Source organism: Patagioenas fasciata, chromosome 9 (assembly GCF_037038585.1).
Source record: "Patagioenas fasciata isolate bPatFas1 chromosome 9, bPatFas1.hap1, whole genome shotgun sequence".
Lineage (NCBI taxonomy): Eukaryota > Metazoa > Chordata > Aves > Columbiformes > Columbidae > Patagioenas > Patagioenas fasciata.
In genome coordinates this window covers 22,739,677-22,756,365 of record NC_092528.1, presented here as the reverse complement: position 1 = coordinate 22,756,365, position 16,689 = coordinate 22,739,677, and the positions used below count along the sequence as shown (strand labels likewise).

General features: G+C 37.8%; 1 protein-coding gene across 11 annotated transcripts in view; it reads right to left on the bottom strand.

The window, feature by feature from the left end:
* ATP11B (ATPase phospholipid transporting 11B (putative)) overlaps positions 1-16,689 on the bottom strand; it is a 65,392-nt gene that overhangs the window by 42,395 nt on the left and 6,308 nt on the right. For 10 of the 11 annotated variants that reach the window (XM_065844175.2, XM_065844176.2, XM_065844177.2 and 7 more), the window contains exons 2-4: positions 7,979-8,095; positions 7,088-7,177; positions 3,924-4,004 (exon numbers count right to left, since the gene is read on the bottom strand). In XM_065844175.2, coding sequence (XP_065700247.1) covers positions 3,924-4,004; positions 7,088-7,177; positions 7,979-8,095 — 288 coding nt within the window. Of the gene's footprint in view, positions 1-2,203; positions 2,705-3,923; positions 4,005-7,087; positions 7,178-7,978; positions 8,096-16,689 lie in introns of those variants that run through there. The other variant, XM_071812602.1, reaches the window with a different exon arrangement.

Here is a 16,689-nt window from a genome sequence, read left to right as displayed (position 1 = left end):
TCTTTAATCCACATGGATTAATATACCACAAAGCTACTGGGAAGACACTTGCAGTCTCTCCTATGGATTCTGGATTTTTTAATTGTTGCTGGTTTTGTTTGTTTTTTGTTTAAGAGAAGTAACAGACTGAAATTACTTCCTCATGTCCTACCATATAGCAGTTCTTATAGTCACTGCCATAGCCTATGCATGAAATCTTACGATTGCTTAATTTTTTATGACATGCTGTTCACACATCAGCTCTATATAGCAAGAGAATACGACTGACGATTTTAGTTGGGTTTGAGTCCTAATACAACAGTTCACAGCAACTGAATTTTTAACGGATAAATCAAGCAGTGATGGTTTATTTGAGATTGGGCACCTCTTTAAGTACCATTTATCCCATGCACACACATGTGCAGACCTTCAGGAGAGTGAATTCAGGTATATTATTCCCCTCCTATTTTGCTGAACAATTACTAGATTGCTTATTTACTTTAATAGCATGATTGTGAATAGCACGATCTCTGGCTTCCAAGTCTAGGCACTGTTTGCGAAGCCCCACGAGCAAACACAAGAACTGGATCAGTCGGTGCAGAAAGTTCAACTGCCTCTTGCATCCTGGCAAGACTCCTACAACTGATCTGCAATAACAGAGTCATTTCCAAAAATGCTTTTCTGTAGGTATAAAAAACGAGAAAGAGTTAAAACCCCTTCCTTGGAAGTCTGCAGACCGAAGGAGGCAGCCCTCTGAAGCAGCAGGCAAAATCCCAACTCATCCCAGAATCCTACAAACATTATATATGGATGGCATAATACAAAGAGCACTAATGCAGAGGCAGTTTGGAGAATTCTGCAGTTGACCGGAGTTTGAAGGAAAGTTATATGATGTATTTAGCATGTTCAAAGTATAGTTTTGCAGGTCTACCTTCATGCACTTCCACTGTTACTAGCACAAATGAGCAAGGACAGCACAACTGCACTGCTTAGGTTTAAAAAACAAAACAAAAATAAAAGCCAAGGGAAGCTTTACATGCCAAGTGCTTAATAATTAAGTAGTAATAATTATGTAGTAATAGCAGCCACATGGAGAGATAGTGGGAAATCAGAATCCTAAAGTCCCTAAGTAAGAGCCTTTAAGGTCCTTCCTAATTCATATGAAAAAACAAGTGTCAATACCTACAGCTCCTTGTTAAAGGTGACTGACAGAAGAAAACAGGATTTAACTATCATCCAGTAACCTTGGGGCATTTGTCTCATAAACACGAATGGCTGAGCAATATGGGCATTTGGCAAAGAACTGAAATTTATTTTCTTCAGAAAGTACAGATTTCAGCGCTTTCTCCATCTGACACCTATTGCCGACAACACAAGGGCAGCACCTCACACCAGGGAATTTTTAAGAGCCAAATTACTGTGGTCAGTTTAAATTCCCCCAAAATTTACCTACTGCAGCGTTTTTGAGAGAGTTCCTTATCCTCACTTGCAAATATTGCAAAAATGCTGTTAAAAGAATGCAATAGGAATACAGGAAATGTTGCTTAATTGCATGAACAGAAACTAAAGATTAAGAACATAATTGAGGGATTTTAAGTTCTACTTAAATAACTTCATCAACATACTTGCAAAAATGACAGAATTGAAACAAGCCTGCATATGATATTACCAGCCTTTCCATTCTCAGTTTAGGTCTATATTTAATCAAAACCTGCAAAGCAGTTCTTTCTAGTTTACCTGCCAGTCATGTCAACAGCTGTGTCCAATCAGCTTGTTTGCTAAACACCTATGACCTTACTGAAATGGACTAAGTTCCATAAAGTTTCTTAGGGAATATTGTTATTTTGTGTATTTTGTGTTTTTCTAACTTTAGGTTTCGTTTTCTTTATATTTTACATTCTAATTTTGGACTCCTCTGAGGACTGTATACGCATTTTCACAGGCATAAGGGGGAAAGCACTCTGGCTAACAAGACAGACCAAATGACACAGCATGAGTTGCATCATTTTGCAGTCTTGCATGTCCTTCTTCTGACCTAGGTGCAATTACACTTCTAAGAAGAAAAAGTTCTGTCTTCTTGGCTGAGAATAAAACAAGGTTGAGTTTTGAGGTTTGCTAGAGGTGCCACATTAACTGGCTTTTTTTTCTACCCTCTGCTAAGCTTTTCAAACCTGCACATGCTTAATGCTTCTATTTTTCCCCCCTTCACCTTTCCAGAGACTACCTGGTGCAACTTCATATAGAACCAGTGCCCCACAGCTTTCAAAGGGGGTTTCTTCCCCTAAAATCTGCTTTCTATTCCACTTGTGGTTTGAGAGAAAATGGGAGCTGATTTTGAGACCATCCTGGGTATTTTCCCCTCTGCGTTCCAGCAGAAGATTTATCTTTCTTCCCTGCCCAAGGGCAGCCTGTTGGAAATAGAACACTGAATTGTCCTTCCAAGACAACAGCTTGTGAATGCTGTTTGCCTACTTTGCGGCAGGTAGGATAAACTGAGAGTCCATTAGAGCAGTTCAGGTGGTTCCAATAGTCCTCGTAGAGATACTGAGACAAGCAGAAAAGCTCTTAATGCTTGGCAAGTCAGGAACGATTTGAAACTTCTAGAAGGAATGTCAGAATTTCTGTTCTTTGCAATTGATGGTAAGATACTTAAATTTCCCAATATGAGATTGGACATCTGGAAACAAGGTGGCGATAGATTATTTTGCACTATCTTACGCTTATACAAGTCCAGCTTCTTTCTGGAAAAAAAAAAAAAAATCTAATATTTATAACTAAGTTGCACAGCTTTAAGGGATCTTTTCCATTGCCTGCTTATGACTATAGTCTTGAACATGGGATTTTTGGGGGTGATGACAACAACTGCAATTTAATAGGGTTAAAGTACAAATTGCATAGCAACAAGATGAAATTTTACTTCAAATACTGCTCCAGCATTAAGATCTTCTCTGCCTCCAACACCATACTATCTGCTTGAAAGCTAGAGCTGTTTTTACTTTTGCCCTATTTCACAGTGGCTTTGGGTCTTACTGGCACTGAAGGCAAATTGAAATTCCAGTTGTAGCTCCACAAGTCTCCTGCTTCCTTTTCAGTTGCTGACTGCATCTCTTTCCCAGACAGCACTGTCAAACCCTTTGAAGGGGATAGTTCCCAAAAATTACCTCCCTGCAGAACAGATTATAGTTTCTATTCACAACACCTCTTTATTTACGTGCTTGTTTCTCCTCTTGCTTTAAGGATTTAAAGAAAACAGAAGATTTTTTTGTTTTTTTATTTTAAGTATTCTCCTTCCAGGGGCTTTAGGTCTTAGTAGGATACAGTATGGTGCTTGAACAAGATTTCTATTAAACTCATACTTAGAAGACCTTTCTTATTTCAAGTACTATAAATCACTCCAAAATGCTTTACGCAACCAAAGAAAATTAAAAGAAAACCAGAAGCTTTCTAAACAGGACCTTTCACCTGCTACAGGTTTACAGTTATTATAAAATATATTTTACACCATGAAACACAATCCTTGGGGCAAAATTTGCCTTTTAACTACTGACAAACATGGATTGCACCATTGGCTCACCTACCCAAGCTCCTTTCTCAGTGTGTCCTGCAGGAGGATTGGTTTTAATATGCAGCGAGGTGTGCCAAAGGAATAAGTGAGGAGCTTTCAGAAAATGTCTTATAACAAGTGACATGTAACATTTAGACAAAAATGCTGTCTGACAGTCATTCACTGGCCATTTAAGGGGACCGCGGTGAGTCACTGAGCACTTGACAACTAACCAAAATGCTCAAGTTCAAGTGTCTAACAGGAAACATTAAATACAAAATCCTTTCTAAAAGTGACACCTTTTTTATTTACTTTTAGTATCTAAACATTATCTTAGCCAGAGTTTGTTAACTAACTTTACCTTGGAAAGATTAAATGCTACAAGATTTTTCCCCTTTACCTGTTTTATGGCTGTCACAGTTATGACAAAGAATAATGGCAATCCACTAGTAATAGGACTGGTAGGGGTATCTATCATGAGCTAAAAGAGAAGAAAATACAAAAATTAGCCCAAATTTTATTTGTACAATTATATTTTCCAAACAAACAAATGAACTCCTCATTATAACCTGAAAGTATTTTTACCACACTATCTGCAGTAGCTCTGGAGCAAAACTCAACTTCTGACACCTAAATAATACATGTCAATAACAATGCAAACAAAGGTTCTAGGGCACAGAACAGACTTAACCACATTCATAATACATGTGCTAATCTTAAGAGTCCTTACTAAAAGGAAGATATGTTTATATCCTACAAAGATTAATTCAAAAGTAAATTACAAAGGAAGGAAAACTATATTTCAGAAAGCTGTTTCAATACTCTGTAGAGTAAACTGCTTAACAGCAATGCAGAGTATAACAACATCCACTTCAGCAGTAAAAATAAAGTAAAAAATAGAAATTTCCAACTGTTCAGATATTAGAGAACACTCTTTTTTTTTTTATACCGCTCCTTTATGGTTGCCCCAAGTTAACATGCAGTTTTTACAGTTTGTGCTGTCATTGCTGGCATGCCATAAGTGCAGTGTATACACTAAAATTGTCTATGTGGAGGGAATGATAGTGGTTCTTCTCTGCTGCAGGGCACAAACAATATGGTCAAGTGCAGTAAAGAAAATATATACAAGAACTATTCAAAATCACGAACACGGATTTGATCCACTTTACCTGAGATTTATGGCATTGCTTTGGGAATCATTAAAGAAGAAAAAAAAAATCATACATGAAGTTTCCTCTGTTAAGAGCCAAGAAACTCATACGGAAAACAGATGATGCCACCTTACAACACACGCATGACCTATTTTTTTTTTTTCACCAAAACACAATTTACAGAACATGACAAAATTCCAATCTAGCTTGCAATATGGTCTGTTCTTCAATTGTCGCATTGCAATTTCAGGTGGGTAGCATGTCGTCCAAGAAAACTCATGCCCAAATCACCTGATCTCTGGCCGGATAACGGTGACTTTCTCAAGAGAGGCTCCTATGTGAAAACGGAGCAAGTTCTGTGCTGGAGTTGTCCCAGCTGCCTGCTCCTTTTGCCTCTTTCACCAGAACACCATGGCCGTTCACCTGCTACATAACTGGTCACACATCCTTCACACAACCGGTGTGGAGCCTCATGTGACCGAAATGCAGCCTCTCCCCATGTCTCTGGCATGCACACATGAGGTGAACAACGTGGTCTGGATTGTGCTGCATGTTCAAATCACACAATGAGAACCTGCCCCAACTCTGTCACCCCCAGTGGAAGAAGGTGGTAATGACAGACGCTGCATCTTGGTCACATGAAATTCATCTACAGGGAAGATACCATGGCAAGCAACTTTTAAAGGCACCTTTGCCTTATAAAAACAAAAAATACTAGATATTAATGAATTTCCAAATGGGATTTGAATAAAGAAAGAATTCCATTCTAACAAATGAACAAAAATGACTGCAGCTTTTCTCCTGTTTGGTTTCCATGAATACAGACATAGACAAGACATTTCAGACACAAATTAGAGCATCCACTTGAGTTATGATCTCAGAGAAAAACAGGATTACGCTCTGAAGTTCCATCTTTAGATCCTATTTGTTCGTGGACGTCACATCTAGATATTACTAAAGTCAAACAATTCGAAAGAAATTTGACTCAAAATTGAACTAAAGAGGGAAATTTACAGTAAAAAGAAAAAGAAAAGCTTTAAAAAAACCTCAACAACGTCTGTGTTTGCTGTAAGTGACATTTATGGTCCATCTCCAGCATGCCCTTATCTTCCGCATGCTTCAGTATGTTAAACAAAATGAAACATCATAACAGGAATGACAAAGTCAGTATTTTTAACTAGGAAGATGGGATGGGCAATGCATTCTGCTAGGCTAACCTAGAACTACATGACTTTAGGAACTCCAAACACTGGAATTCTCAGCTTATTAGAAAGTTCATTTTGTCTAAATGTGAAAGAACAAGAGCAAGAGCCATAGGAGGCAATGGATTAAAAACTGCCGAACTGGCTGTGCTATTGACGTAATGTACAATCACAGACAAATCTTGTGAAGTCTTCACTATTCCTTTTTTTTTGTCAAATGAGGTTCCACCTTCTCCAGATATGTACTGTAAATGTTGGTTAATCACCATACATGGGCAAATCACTGTTGCTGTATATGGGCTGTACATGTTCAAAGCATTCTACTTTATAATGAAAGAAAAGATTGTGCACCCCAAAATTCTGTCTCTGTCTCAGATGTTAATTGGTCTTTCAAAAGTTATTATCTCTCCTTACAGTCTTTCCCTCACTTATCCTTCACCTACTAAGCCTGCAATAGCTCAACAGAATTCAAATACAATTATAGAGCTGGAGATGCAAAGATGACAGGGAATTTACAGACTGTCACACTTTTAATATACTTGTGGATGTTCTTAATCAGAAGTAGTACACTGCTACAAAAACCACAGTAATATTGCTGACCTATACTGTGTTTTCAAAACTGACAAACTGTCAATCCGAGCTGCAAATGTTTGTGTTCAATTTATCTGAACAAACTGAATTTGAGTATCTTAGAATTGTGTGACAATAGTGTGTTGATTTACAAAAGCATGATTCCACCTACAATGAGAATATACAATAACCCATGCTCAGCTCAAGAGCCAGCAAACTGCCCAATCTGATGCAAGTGAACCTGAATGTCTGCATTTCTGCACACTAACATCCAATAAACACTTGAAAACACACAGAGTAAAACTCCTTGTTTATTCAAATACCACCAATGGCCACAAAAATCAAAAAGTATTTTTGGAATTTTATTACTAACTTAACAGACTTAAGATTGTATTTTCGGGCAGACAATTGAGTGTCTGTGCTGGCAGTGCAATGGACTTTGAAGCTAAATATAAAACCTAAGGACAGTACTTAAATTCGGACATAATTCTTTGTGATGGTATGTTATTTTCCCAGAGAAGATGGAAATGTGTTGTTTTTATAGAAAGAGTATGGAAGAAAAGAAGTTAAATCCAAAGAACAAAAATCAGTGGCAAAATTGACAACATAAATTGCAATTTCATGAGTATTATTCAACTTACCTGAACCAAAAATATAATCAGAAAATAAAAGTTGGCTACTCTTCTGAACTGCTCAAATAAGTTTTTTGGAACAAAATTCCACACTGTATACTGAAGGGAAAAAGGGAGAGAGAGAACAGTTATGACACACTGAACATTTTTTCAGTGAAATTTAGTTCCACTCCCATTAATTTCTCTTAAACTAAATATATCCATTTTCCATCTCCTCTCTTGCAAACCTTCTTCTGGTCTTGCCCAACTCCCACGTAGAACTGCTGTATCCTTTTTTGTTAACTACAACTAGCAGGGAAGCGGAGGTAGCAACTGCATTGCCGTGACAGTCAAAGTTTTCAGTGTTCTCCCACCAACTGGATGGGAGCAGCGGGAGTCATTTGGCTGCCTGCATCCTGACCAGCAGAGAAGAAATTAATTCTTGCAGCTGTAACTTTGTCTCCTACGCTACAGCAACAAGACACATCCCCACCAGCAGTTCTACTGATTCCAATCCAAGGTCACACCAGGAGGGAATCTGCAATTGCAGCCCATTGCTGATTTATTTTTTGCAGAGTACTAGTTTACAATTTGGCTTTTTTATAAATCCTCACAACCAGCTTCATCTTTCCTTTTAAGCTGTTCCGTGCATCACCTCCAGACACAAACAACATTCGTTTAGAATCTATTTCTGACCAACACACTTAATTGTTCTGTACTTAGGTTCTAAGGAAAGAGGGATGAGAGCAGGAAAAAAACAACACAGGAAGCAACCGAGCTTTTTCCTCAAAACAATTTAGAGCATGTTTCATTCTGAATTTTGTATATGCACATTTTCACATAATACACACACGCAGATTTGCTACACAGCTTCTTAAGTAGCATATCAAGTGGTTTTCCCATGACAAACTGATTTCTTACCTTGGATGATATGATTCTGTTGTCTGCAAACTTCTGAGGAACATAATGGCCATGCTGGGGAAAACGATTTGCTATATAAATAGTTCTTGTATCGCTTTGATGCGGTGGGTCAAAACCCTAAAAACCAAAATAAAATATGATCAAGAAAGACTATTTTATTCACTGAAATTTTGTAGAATTGTTATCTTTGTGCTGATAAATAATACACACATATCAAGCGTCAGTTTTAGAACAGAAGCTTTTGAATGGGAAACAAAATTAATCTGTAAATTAAAGCCTGCTGTGTCCACAGAATTTACAAAAATGACAGAGGCAGGGGGAGCAGGACTGGGACAGAATCTCAAATTTGAGGTTGTGTACTCATTCGGGAAAATGAAAGAAAAAGTCCTAAATGTCAGAAAGGATAGAGAATACTTGCTATCATGCAAACTTTGAGCCCTGTTAAACTTAAAGGAAATGGAGATGAAAACATATACAAATTACAAAATCTCGCAGTCACGCTTATGATAACCCTAATAAAACAGATTGTGAGAAAAGATCAAAACAAACAAACAAACCATACCAGTATGTTGTGATAATTGGTTTTGAAAAGATTCTCACCATCTTAAAACCTAAACCATATGCATCTGACCAGACAACAGTATTTTTCCAAACATGTTCTGCCTCCAAGAACAAACATTTTGTCGAGCCTAAAATTCGACCCTTAAGATTTCTTGTGATTACCGCAAATTCACACGACTGGTAGCAACACTGAAAGCAAACTCATCACAAAAAAAGGGATAGTCAGAAATACTTATCAATAGTTTCCTGCCAAAACAGAAGATCTGAGTGAGGTCCCTTGGAACCAAAGCCCTGTTTCAGGTCTAATGTTCAGCATTTTCATCAACTGTTCTGTGAGAGGAAAGGGAATAGGGGTGTTAAATTTGCAGGTGACATCACCTTAGGACTCCAAGAAGACTAAACAACAAGAAAAAATTCAAAATCATCTTGACCAACCAGATGCACTGAAGACTGAAAGATACAGCAGTTGTACACAATTAACTGCATCTACAAAATGAGAATAAAGGCCTATATAGGAGTTCTGTAGAAAAAGATCAAAAGGCTACAGCTGATCAGGGGCTGAATGTGTGTCAGTGATGTCACCCCATTTAAAAAAAGGCCTTCGGTACCAAGGAGGCTGGAGGAAGAGTGGGAGCCACAGCCCAACCACTGTGAACCTACTGGACAGCATCCAGAGTGGAACGGGAGCCTCAAAGATCCTGAAAACACGACATGTAATGCAAGGCTAAACAGTCTAAAGAGCAAAGGGCAAACAAATTAGGGTCATTTAGCCTAGGAGAAACTTGGGATATATTAGCACATATTTCAATATATAAAAGACTGTTCCACCAAGAAAAGGGGTATTCTGATGGATGAAGAACAGAAGCAGGCTTAAGCTGCGACTAGGAAAACTTACTTTGGATATTGGAAAAACAAACAAAAATTCCTTTCTTATGGAAAGTAATAATTAAAAATCACAATAACTCACGTGGGAAGGTTGCAATGTCTCTGTAACACAAGGGCTTATATCTAGGTCATTCTAGTCTGTCTTTAATTGAGCCTTTCCTGGGGCTACATGACTCACCAGAGCCCTTCCTAGCTCTAATGTTCCAACCTGGAGAAGCAGGTAATGGCAAAAGACAACAAGCAAGACAGTAAAACAATAATATTTCAGTTAACAGGCCAAGAAGATTTCTAGAATAGGTAAGAAAAAGACACGCAACACACGAGTGAAATTAAATTCAGAACTGTTATTAGATAGGGAATCAATGATTGCCAGGGAAATGGTGAATTTCAGCACAAGTGTCAGACATTCCTAACCTTAGAACCGACTCTGCGCTGTAAACACAAAGTCTCCTTGTTCTTTGATGCCAAGTGAAAGGACAACTGATGAAACAGGTAGACAGGGCATTACCAGTTCCACTACTGGAGGTGAGAAAACTATTTGCTCCACTTGTGCGTATTGCTCCACTTGTGAAACCAGGTTCAAACCCTGATTCGTATCCAATAAAAACTGACACTTCACAGAACTCCAACAGAAGATACTCCTGTACCAGTTAAGTACAGAGGGTGAGGAACAGCAAGCATGATGAGCTACGTAAATAATCGCTCGTGTAACCAACCAAGAAATTGTATTTAATTGATAAAGTTTTTTTAACACAGGGCATTAGGTATGTTCACATTCAGGATGGCATCATTGTAAAGTAAAGGCACATTAAAAAATCCTCTCAAACATACAAATTCTTGTATTTGGCATCATCGCAACAGAAACTTTTGGCTTCAGAAGGAAAGGGGGCCAGAAGAATGAAAGGAAAGGGGATTGTGTAAAGAGACTTCAAAGAGATTTGAAGGAGAATAAACTTTAGATGACAAGCAGTGGAAGGCTGGTCCAGTCACACGCTCCAGCGTGAAAGCTCGTTTAAAGATAAGAGTGGGGTAGAAAGACAAAAACTAGACAGGGGAAAGGACTGGAAAGAATATATAGGATGCCAAAAGCAAAGAGAAAGAAACTGTTCACACCTTGAGAAATACAAGCATGAAAGTTAAGATGAAGAAAATGTGTCAGCATTTAACAGGTACAAAATTTTAAAAGAGCACAGTTTTTGTAGCTGAAGTATTCTGGATATATAACATTAGTGACACATTATTTCTATACCAATCCAAAAGATGCCACAATAAGAGTGTTTCTGCAAGCAAGAAAAATACCTGCTTAATTAGTAAGACTATGTACACAGCGCTTTTCTATTTCAGAAAATGTCTGGCACTCACAAAATGCCAGACATCCTCACTTGGAAAGCCACACTCTACAGCCTGAAAAAATTCCACTCTAAATGAAACATGTAAAGCAGGGAAAGAACAGAAAAAGCAAAGAAAGTGACTGGCAATCTTGCAATGGTAATAAATGCTAATCTCCATGCCACTCGCTGAAAGTTATTTAAAGATATATGAAAAAATTCAGAGTGACTACGGTATCATTGAATTTTTTCCCAAGTATTTATATGCCCCTTTTAGGCTACTATCCAAGCACCTGAAAGTTGATGAGTTTAATGACATTTTAATCATGAAGAGCAGAGACGGCCATTCCACTCAAGCCTAACTGCACAAGGACTTCCATAGGATAACATCTCTGCTGAGGTAGACTCAACTGCTTAAAAGCAAAGAATCTAGTTTCCAATTAGAATCTCAGGCCACAGGAGTTTCCAGCTGCAGTTGTGTTCCATTTTGTTGAAATATATCACAGAGAAAGGGCAGAAGCTGCATAATCACCAGATCTATGGAGATGGTAACGCCCAAGCAAGGCAGACTGGGGACAACTACCTCTCAGGAGAGGGCACATCCATGACAACCTCAGTGACCCAACTGTAGTCACGGCAGGATAGAAATGTCAGACCTGGGAACTGAACCCAGGTTTCCTAAGTTTCATTTCTGTAACTATGAAAGAGCATTTGAAATTACCCAACAAACCCGTCATCATATAATTAGCTACTGAGACTGCAAGTGCAACCAAGACCTTCCAGAGCAATTTTAATCACACATATCTTCCAACTAAAATTCTGCACAGATGTTGAACTTAATGGTTCAAGCCTTTAACTTTTCTGTAACTACGTGCCTGGTCACAGATCCTGCTCCTGATACAAAACTGGTTTGTAGTCTAAATTTCTGCCCAGCAAAGGGAGTTTGTATAGTGTATATACATACAAGCGAGCACAGAGGTGCAGAAAGCACACTGTTTCCTAATTTCACTTCTTAGACAGTTCTTTCTCTTCCTAATATCATTACCAAACTCAGGTGCAAAACCAGGGTAACATGCCCTTGTCAAAGGATTTCTGCAGCTAAATTGCACAAGCAGAGAATCCTTGTATTAAATTTTGATTCTTGCAAAAAGATACAGTTGTCACCAAGATCTTTCAACAAAAGTTACTTTTCCTGCAGTTATCTAGTGAATTTCTATTTATATGTGACAAATAAAGCTAAGTTTATTACAAAACCTGATATTTAAGGCTTCTTAATCAGGTATATTACATGAATCAACTGTAAATAAAATAAAACTTAACCATAAGATTAAGAGACTGAAAAAAAAAAGAAAAATCTGTGTGATTTTTTTTCCCCTTCATGCTGCAAATTAAATTCAGATTTATTGGCCTAAATTCAGCCGTTTAGCTGATTTGTCAACATAAATCTGGCATTATCTACACCTGGAATACCTCTCTCATTTAATCTTTGATCCACACCTCCCCAATAGAAATTTTGCACCCAGACAAACTTGACATGTTTGGTTTTGAAAACGGTCTAAATGAATGCCATTTACATACAACACACATGCTTGAGTCAAGCTGATTTATAAAGCACAACCAAAAAAACATTTTGCAGAGAAAAAAAAGTGATTCATAGTTCTCTTTTTTAATAAATTTGTAACGACTCTAACCAAAGTCAAAGTCATTTTTAGTAAACCTCTTCAGCAGTGATTTTGTTAGCATTCTGGAAGTTAGACAAAGACATCCCCTGTGTAGTAATTAGGCTCCTTTAAAAGAGCATAGAAAACATATCCCAGCGAACGGAGATGATTGTCTTTGCTATGATTTTATGCTATTACTTTCACAAAAGAAACAGCCTTCTACAGTCACCTCTCCTCCAAATAACCCCTGCCTACATTTTGTCTCCATCTCCGCTGTTGTGCTGGGAAGAGTGCCCATGGAGCCACACAGTAAAGCAGACTTGAAAGCTGATCCAACTGAAACCCCACCATTTTCTCAGGTTTTTTTAATTTTTTTTTAATGTATTGGTTCTCTAAAGCAATTGCACAGTCATGCCAATAGCTTGGTGGTATAACAAAAGGATACAGTGTGGAAGAAGAGTTTTGTATTGCTGCTGAGCAAGCATTATTAGCACAAACAATGAATTAGGCAACTGGAGAAAACAGGCAGAGTAAGCAAATGAGAAGCAGCACCACGAAAGACCTGTGCAAAGGAAGGGACAGCCCTCCAACACCTACAAGAATAAACAAAGAAAAAATGCTTTCTCAGTCAACTTGTTGATACAATATACACTATCTACTGCAGACCCCTGTTTCTTCAATACCACTGCTAAAAAGCTGAACTTATGGTGGGACGCACAGATGTCCTCCCCATGCTCTCTGGAGCACCAAGTGAGACGGCAGAAATCCACAGATCTTTCAGCCAGGATTAGTGACCTGAGACCAGCACACAACAAATCAGCTGCTGCTCCAAGCTTTGCAAAACATGAACCGATAATTACAAATCATCTGACAAGCAATTTTTGCTTAGGATTTGCATAAAGCTAGTCTACTTTAACCTGATCTCCCAGTGCATCTTATACATCATTCACAGCTTCTACATGGGAAAAAAAAAAGGGGGGGGGGAGGAGGGGGAAATGATATTTGCTAAAAGAATTTCCGCTACTTGAGCAGCTTTCAGTGAGAGTGGTTTGAAAGAAAGAAGTCTCAATTTGAGCCTCTGCCTTTCAAAAACCACACTGAACACCACTAAGGAAAGTAGTAGTTCCCTCCAAAGAGCTTCGGACACCACGTACTAGTTAATAGAATTAATAAACAGAGGAAAACTTGGTCTCAGGAAGCCTTTATCCTAGGGAGACGACTGCCCAACCATGGCCACAGAAACAGAACACCACACTGCCTGGCAGATAGCCCAAAATCCTGCTATTATGCTGCTGCCAAGATACATTTTGATTAAAGGTGTTTTGAGGAAATGGATTTTCTTGCTTCGGGTTTTTTCTGAGTATACATGGAATACTTTTCCCTTTGTCAGGTAAGATGATCTATTCACACTCCATGCACATTTTCAGAAGTCTGTGTAAATTTGTACTCAAAACAGTCAGCCAATAATTCCTCCAGTCATATAACTGAGCAGCAGTCAAACTGAATTTGTCGTATCAAAGGTTAGCGTGGAGGAAGAAACAGCCTCTCACAGCCATTTTAAACACTGCTCTAAGAAATACAGTGAATCAGCTGAAACACCGTGAGCTTTGCATAGTGTCATGCAATTAGTTCCTCCTCTTTTAAATATCACCGCAGTAAAGAAATAAAACAGTATTAAAAGTCATGTACTATTCATGCAACTTCCTCTTCCTGCTTACTAAATATACACTTATATCTGATAAAAAATCATGGTGCAACTTCCTAGAAGACCTATAACCAGAGTACAGTACTTATGAAAACACTCTAGGCAACACGGTTTGAGAAATCAGGAAGCTAACCAAAACCAAACAAAACCCCCAGACAACATCTATCTTCTCTTCGTTTATCTGCAAAAGAAGGAAGCTAAACTGGCCTTGTCCACTGGTAACATATGTCCCTGTGCCAGTGTCTCCCTTCAGGTGGCCGATACCCAATATACTGGTCTTGTAACAACAACAAAATCAAGACAGAAAAAGTGAGCTGAGCAGCCACTTTCCGTTAATAGCAAAGAATTTTAAGAGAGATGTAGGTACAGTGCTTAATTTTAGAATAGCCCAACTTGCATCAACTGAGGAAGCTGATTTCTTATTCTCCCCTACAATGCAAACCACAGTATTTACAAAGCACAATCCATTTCGAACTTCACCTGACATAACAAACCTAATGCTTTACAACAGCTGCTCTTTAATTGTCTTCAACAGAATTCCAAGCTTTACATTTTTTTCTACAGGATTATTAAAACTATTACCCTCTTGCATTCAATGTATTTCATTAACCAAATGCCTGTAATACATTCCTCATTTGTTGCTTTGTTTCAGAATACTTCCCTTCATACTCAGACACACAGACTATGAAAACTATCAATAATGAACAGATTCAGTGATACTTTTGCTCAGATGCTTTTTGACAGAAAACAGACTTTACAATAAATGTGTCTTCAGGCCTAATAAAGAAATCAATTTGGTTAACATTCAGATTCTAAGCAGCAAGCCTCAATCTCAAAGAAACGGCTACCACTGGTGACTCCCAAACTACCTTGCAAGGTCATTCAGCGCTCTCTAAATTTTTTCCTTAAAAAAAGATGCATTATGATAAACTCCAAGAGGTCTAACACAAGTTGAGGCTTGACAGTATCTGTAGTCCAAAGTGTCTGGTCTTTTGCCATGATTCCCAAAGTAGCCCGTTGCCCTAAAAATGTGGGAATGGAGATGTGTTTGAAGTTCCAACTACACAGTTTTAATTTTGGAACTACCAGCTTTTCTCTGTGGGCTCCAGCAACTATTTATCCTTATCTGTAGTATCATCTCCCTCTCAGACACATGCAAACGGGGAGTAGGCAAGATTTTCAAAGCTGAAGGGTGACTTGAGACACTCATCAGCAGGCAAATATATGGCATCATATTTCATAAAATAAGAACTGGGATCTCAAAAATCAATAGCCACTTTCAAGAATGCTGCTCAAAACATATAAAATACTTTGAACGCAGAAAGTGTTACAATTCTGCAATAATCAATCACACAGAAACAGCAGTTACTAAACCCATACAGTAAATGAAACATTCAGCACACAAATCCTTCATTTATCCTGAATAGCCATAGCAAACACAACAAAAAAAATCCAGTTGTATCCTTTCTGCACAGACCCTGGACTAATTTAAGTGATTTTATAGCAGAAATATTTTTCTTCGATTTTCAAGATTAAATAAGGCATTCAAATCTGTGACAGGTTATGAACTTTCACTTAAAATTAGAAAGCAGTTCCAATTTTATAGCTGGCAGTTTCACCATATACAAAAATTACATTTGTCAAGTCCCTGACAGGACAAATACAGAAGATTCATACATTTCCTTCTCGTGCTTGCTTACTGTGTGCGTTATCATCTTAAAATGAAACGCTGTTTACCTGTTGCTTTGAAGAGTCATTTATAAAACTATTCTATATTTTACACAAACATGAAGGGCTCCTGTACTGAGCTACTCATACAATCATTATTCAATATGAACAGTGAAAACGACCATTTTCAATATTTAGATTGGTTCTAGTAGGCAACAGCTATGTAGGCCAATCAGCTGCAAGTTTAATTCCCATTTTCCTTCAGTTTATATATAAAAAAAAAAAAAACTTTAAAAAAATCATTCTTCCCCCAAAACCACTCCTACATGATAAATCTTAAGGCTTTTTCAAAAAGCGTGCCAAAATTATACTGACAATTGCTCTGACAGTTGTTGCTCAACAAATTTCACAGGAAGAGAATTTAGTTCATAGAAAGAACTGTCTGGCTCTTCCTTTTAACATGTTTTGATAAAGCCTGCTCTGTAAAAATTAACATTATAGTTGAGTCTACCCCATTCATCAAATATCACTTTAAGTTTTAATTCCCTTTCAAACATGATTTGTGACCTAAATATCAGTTTAACGTCCTGCTTTCAGACACATCTACAAATCAGTTTAACCGTAAAGCTTGCTAAATCTTAAGCTACCTTTCTATATTGTTGCAATTCTTCTTCCAAACATATATATAAAAATATCGGCAAAAATTAGCACAGTCACCCATAAAACTAACACAAAAATGTGCAAATGTGTAAATGAGTAACAAAATATAACGATATATAATGAAACATACTTTTCAGAGTAAACCATATAAAACTTATTTCCCGGGTAAAGTATTTCAGGATGAAAACAAACAGCCTGCCTTTTATCAGAATCACTCCCCTTCCTATTTACAGGAAAATTCTC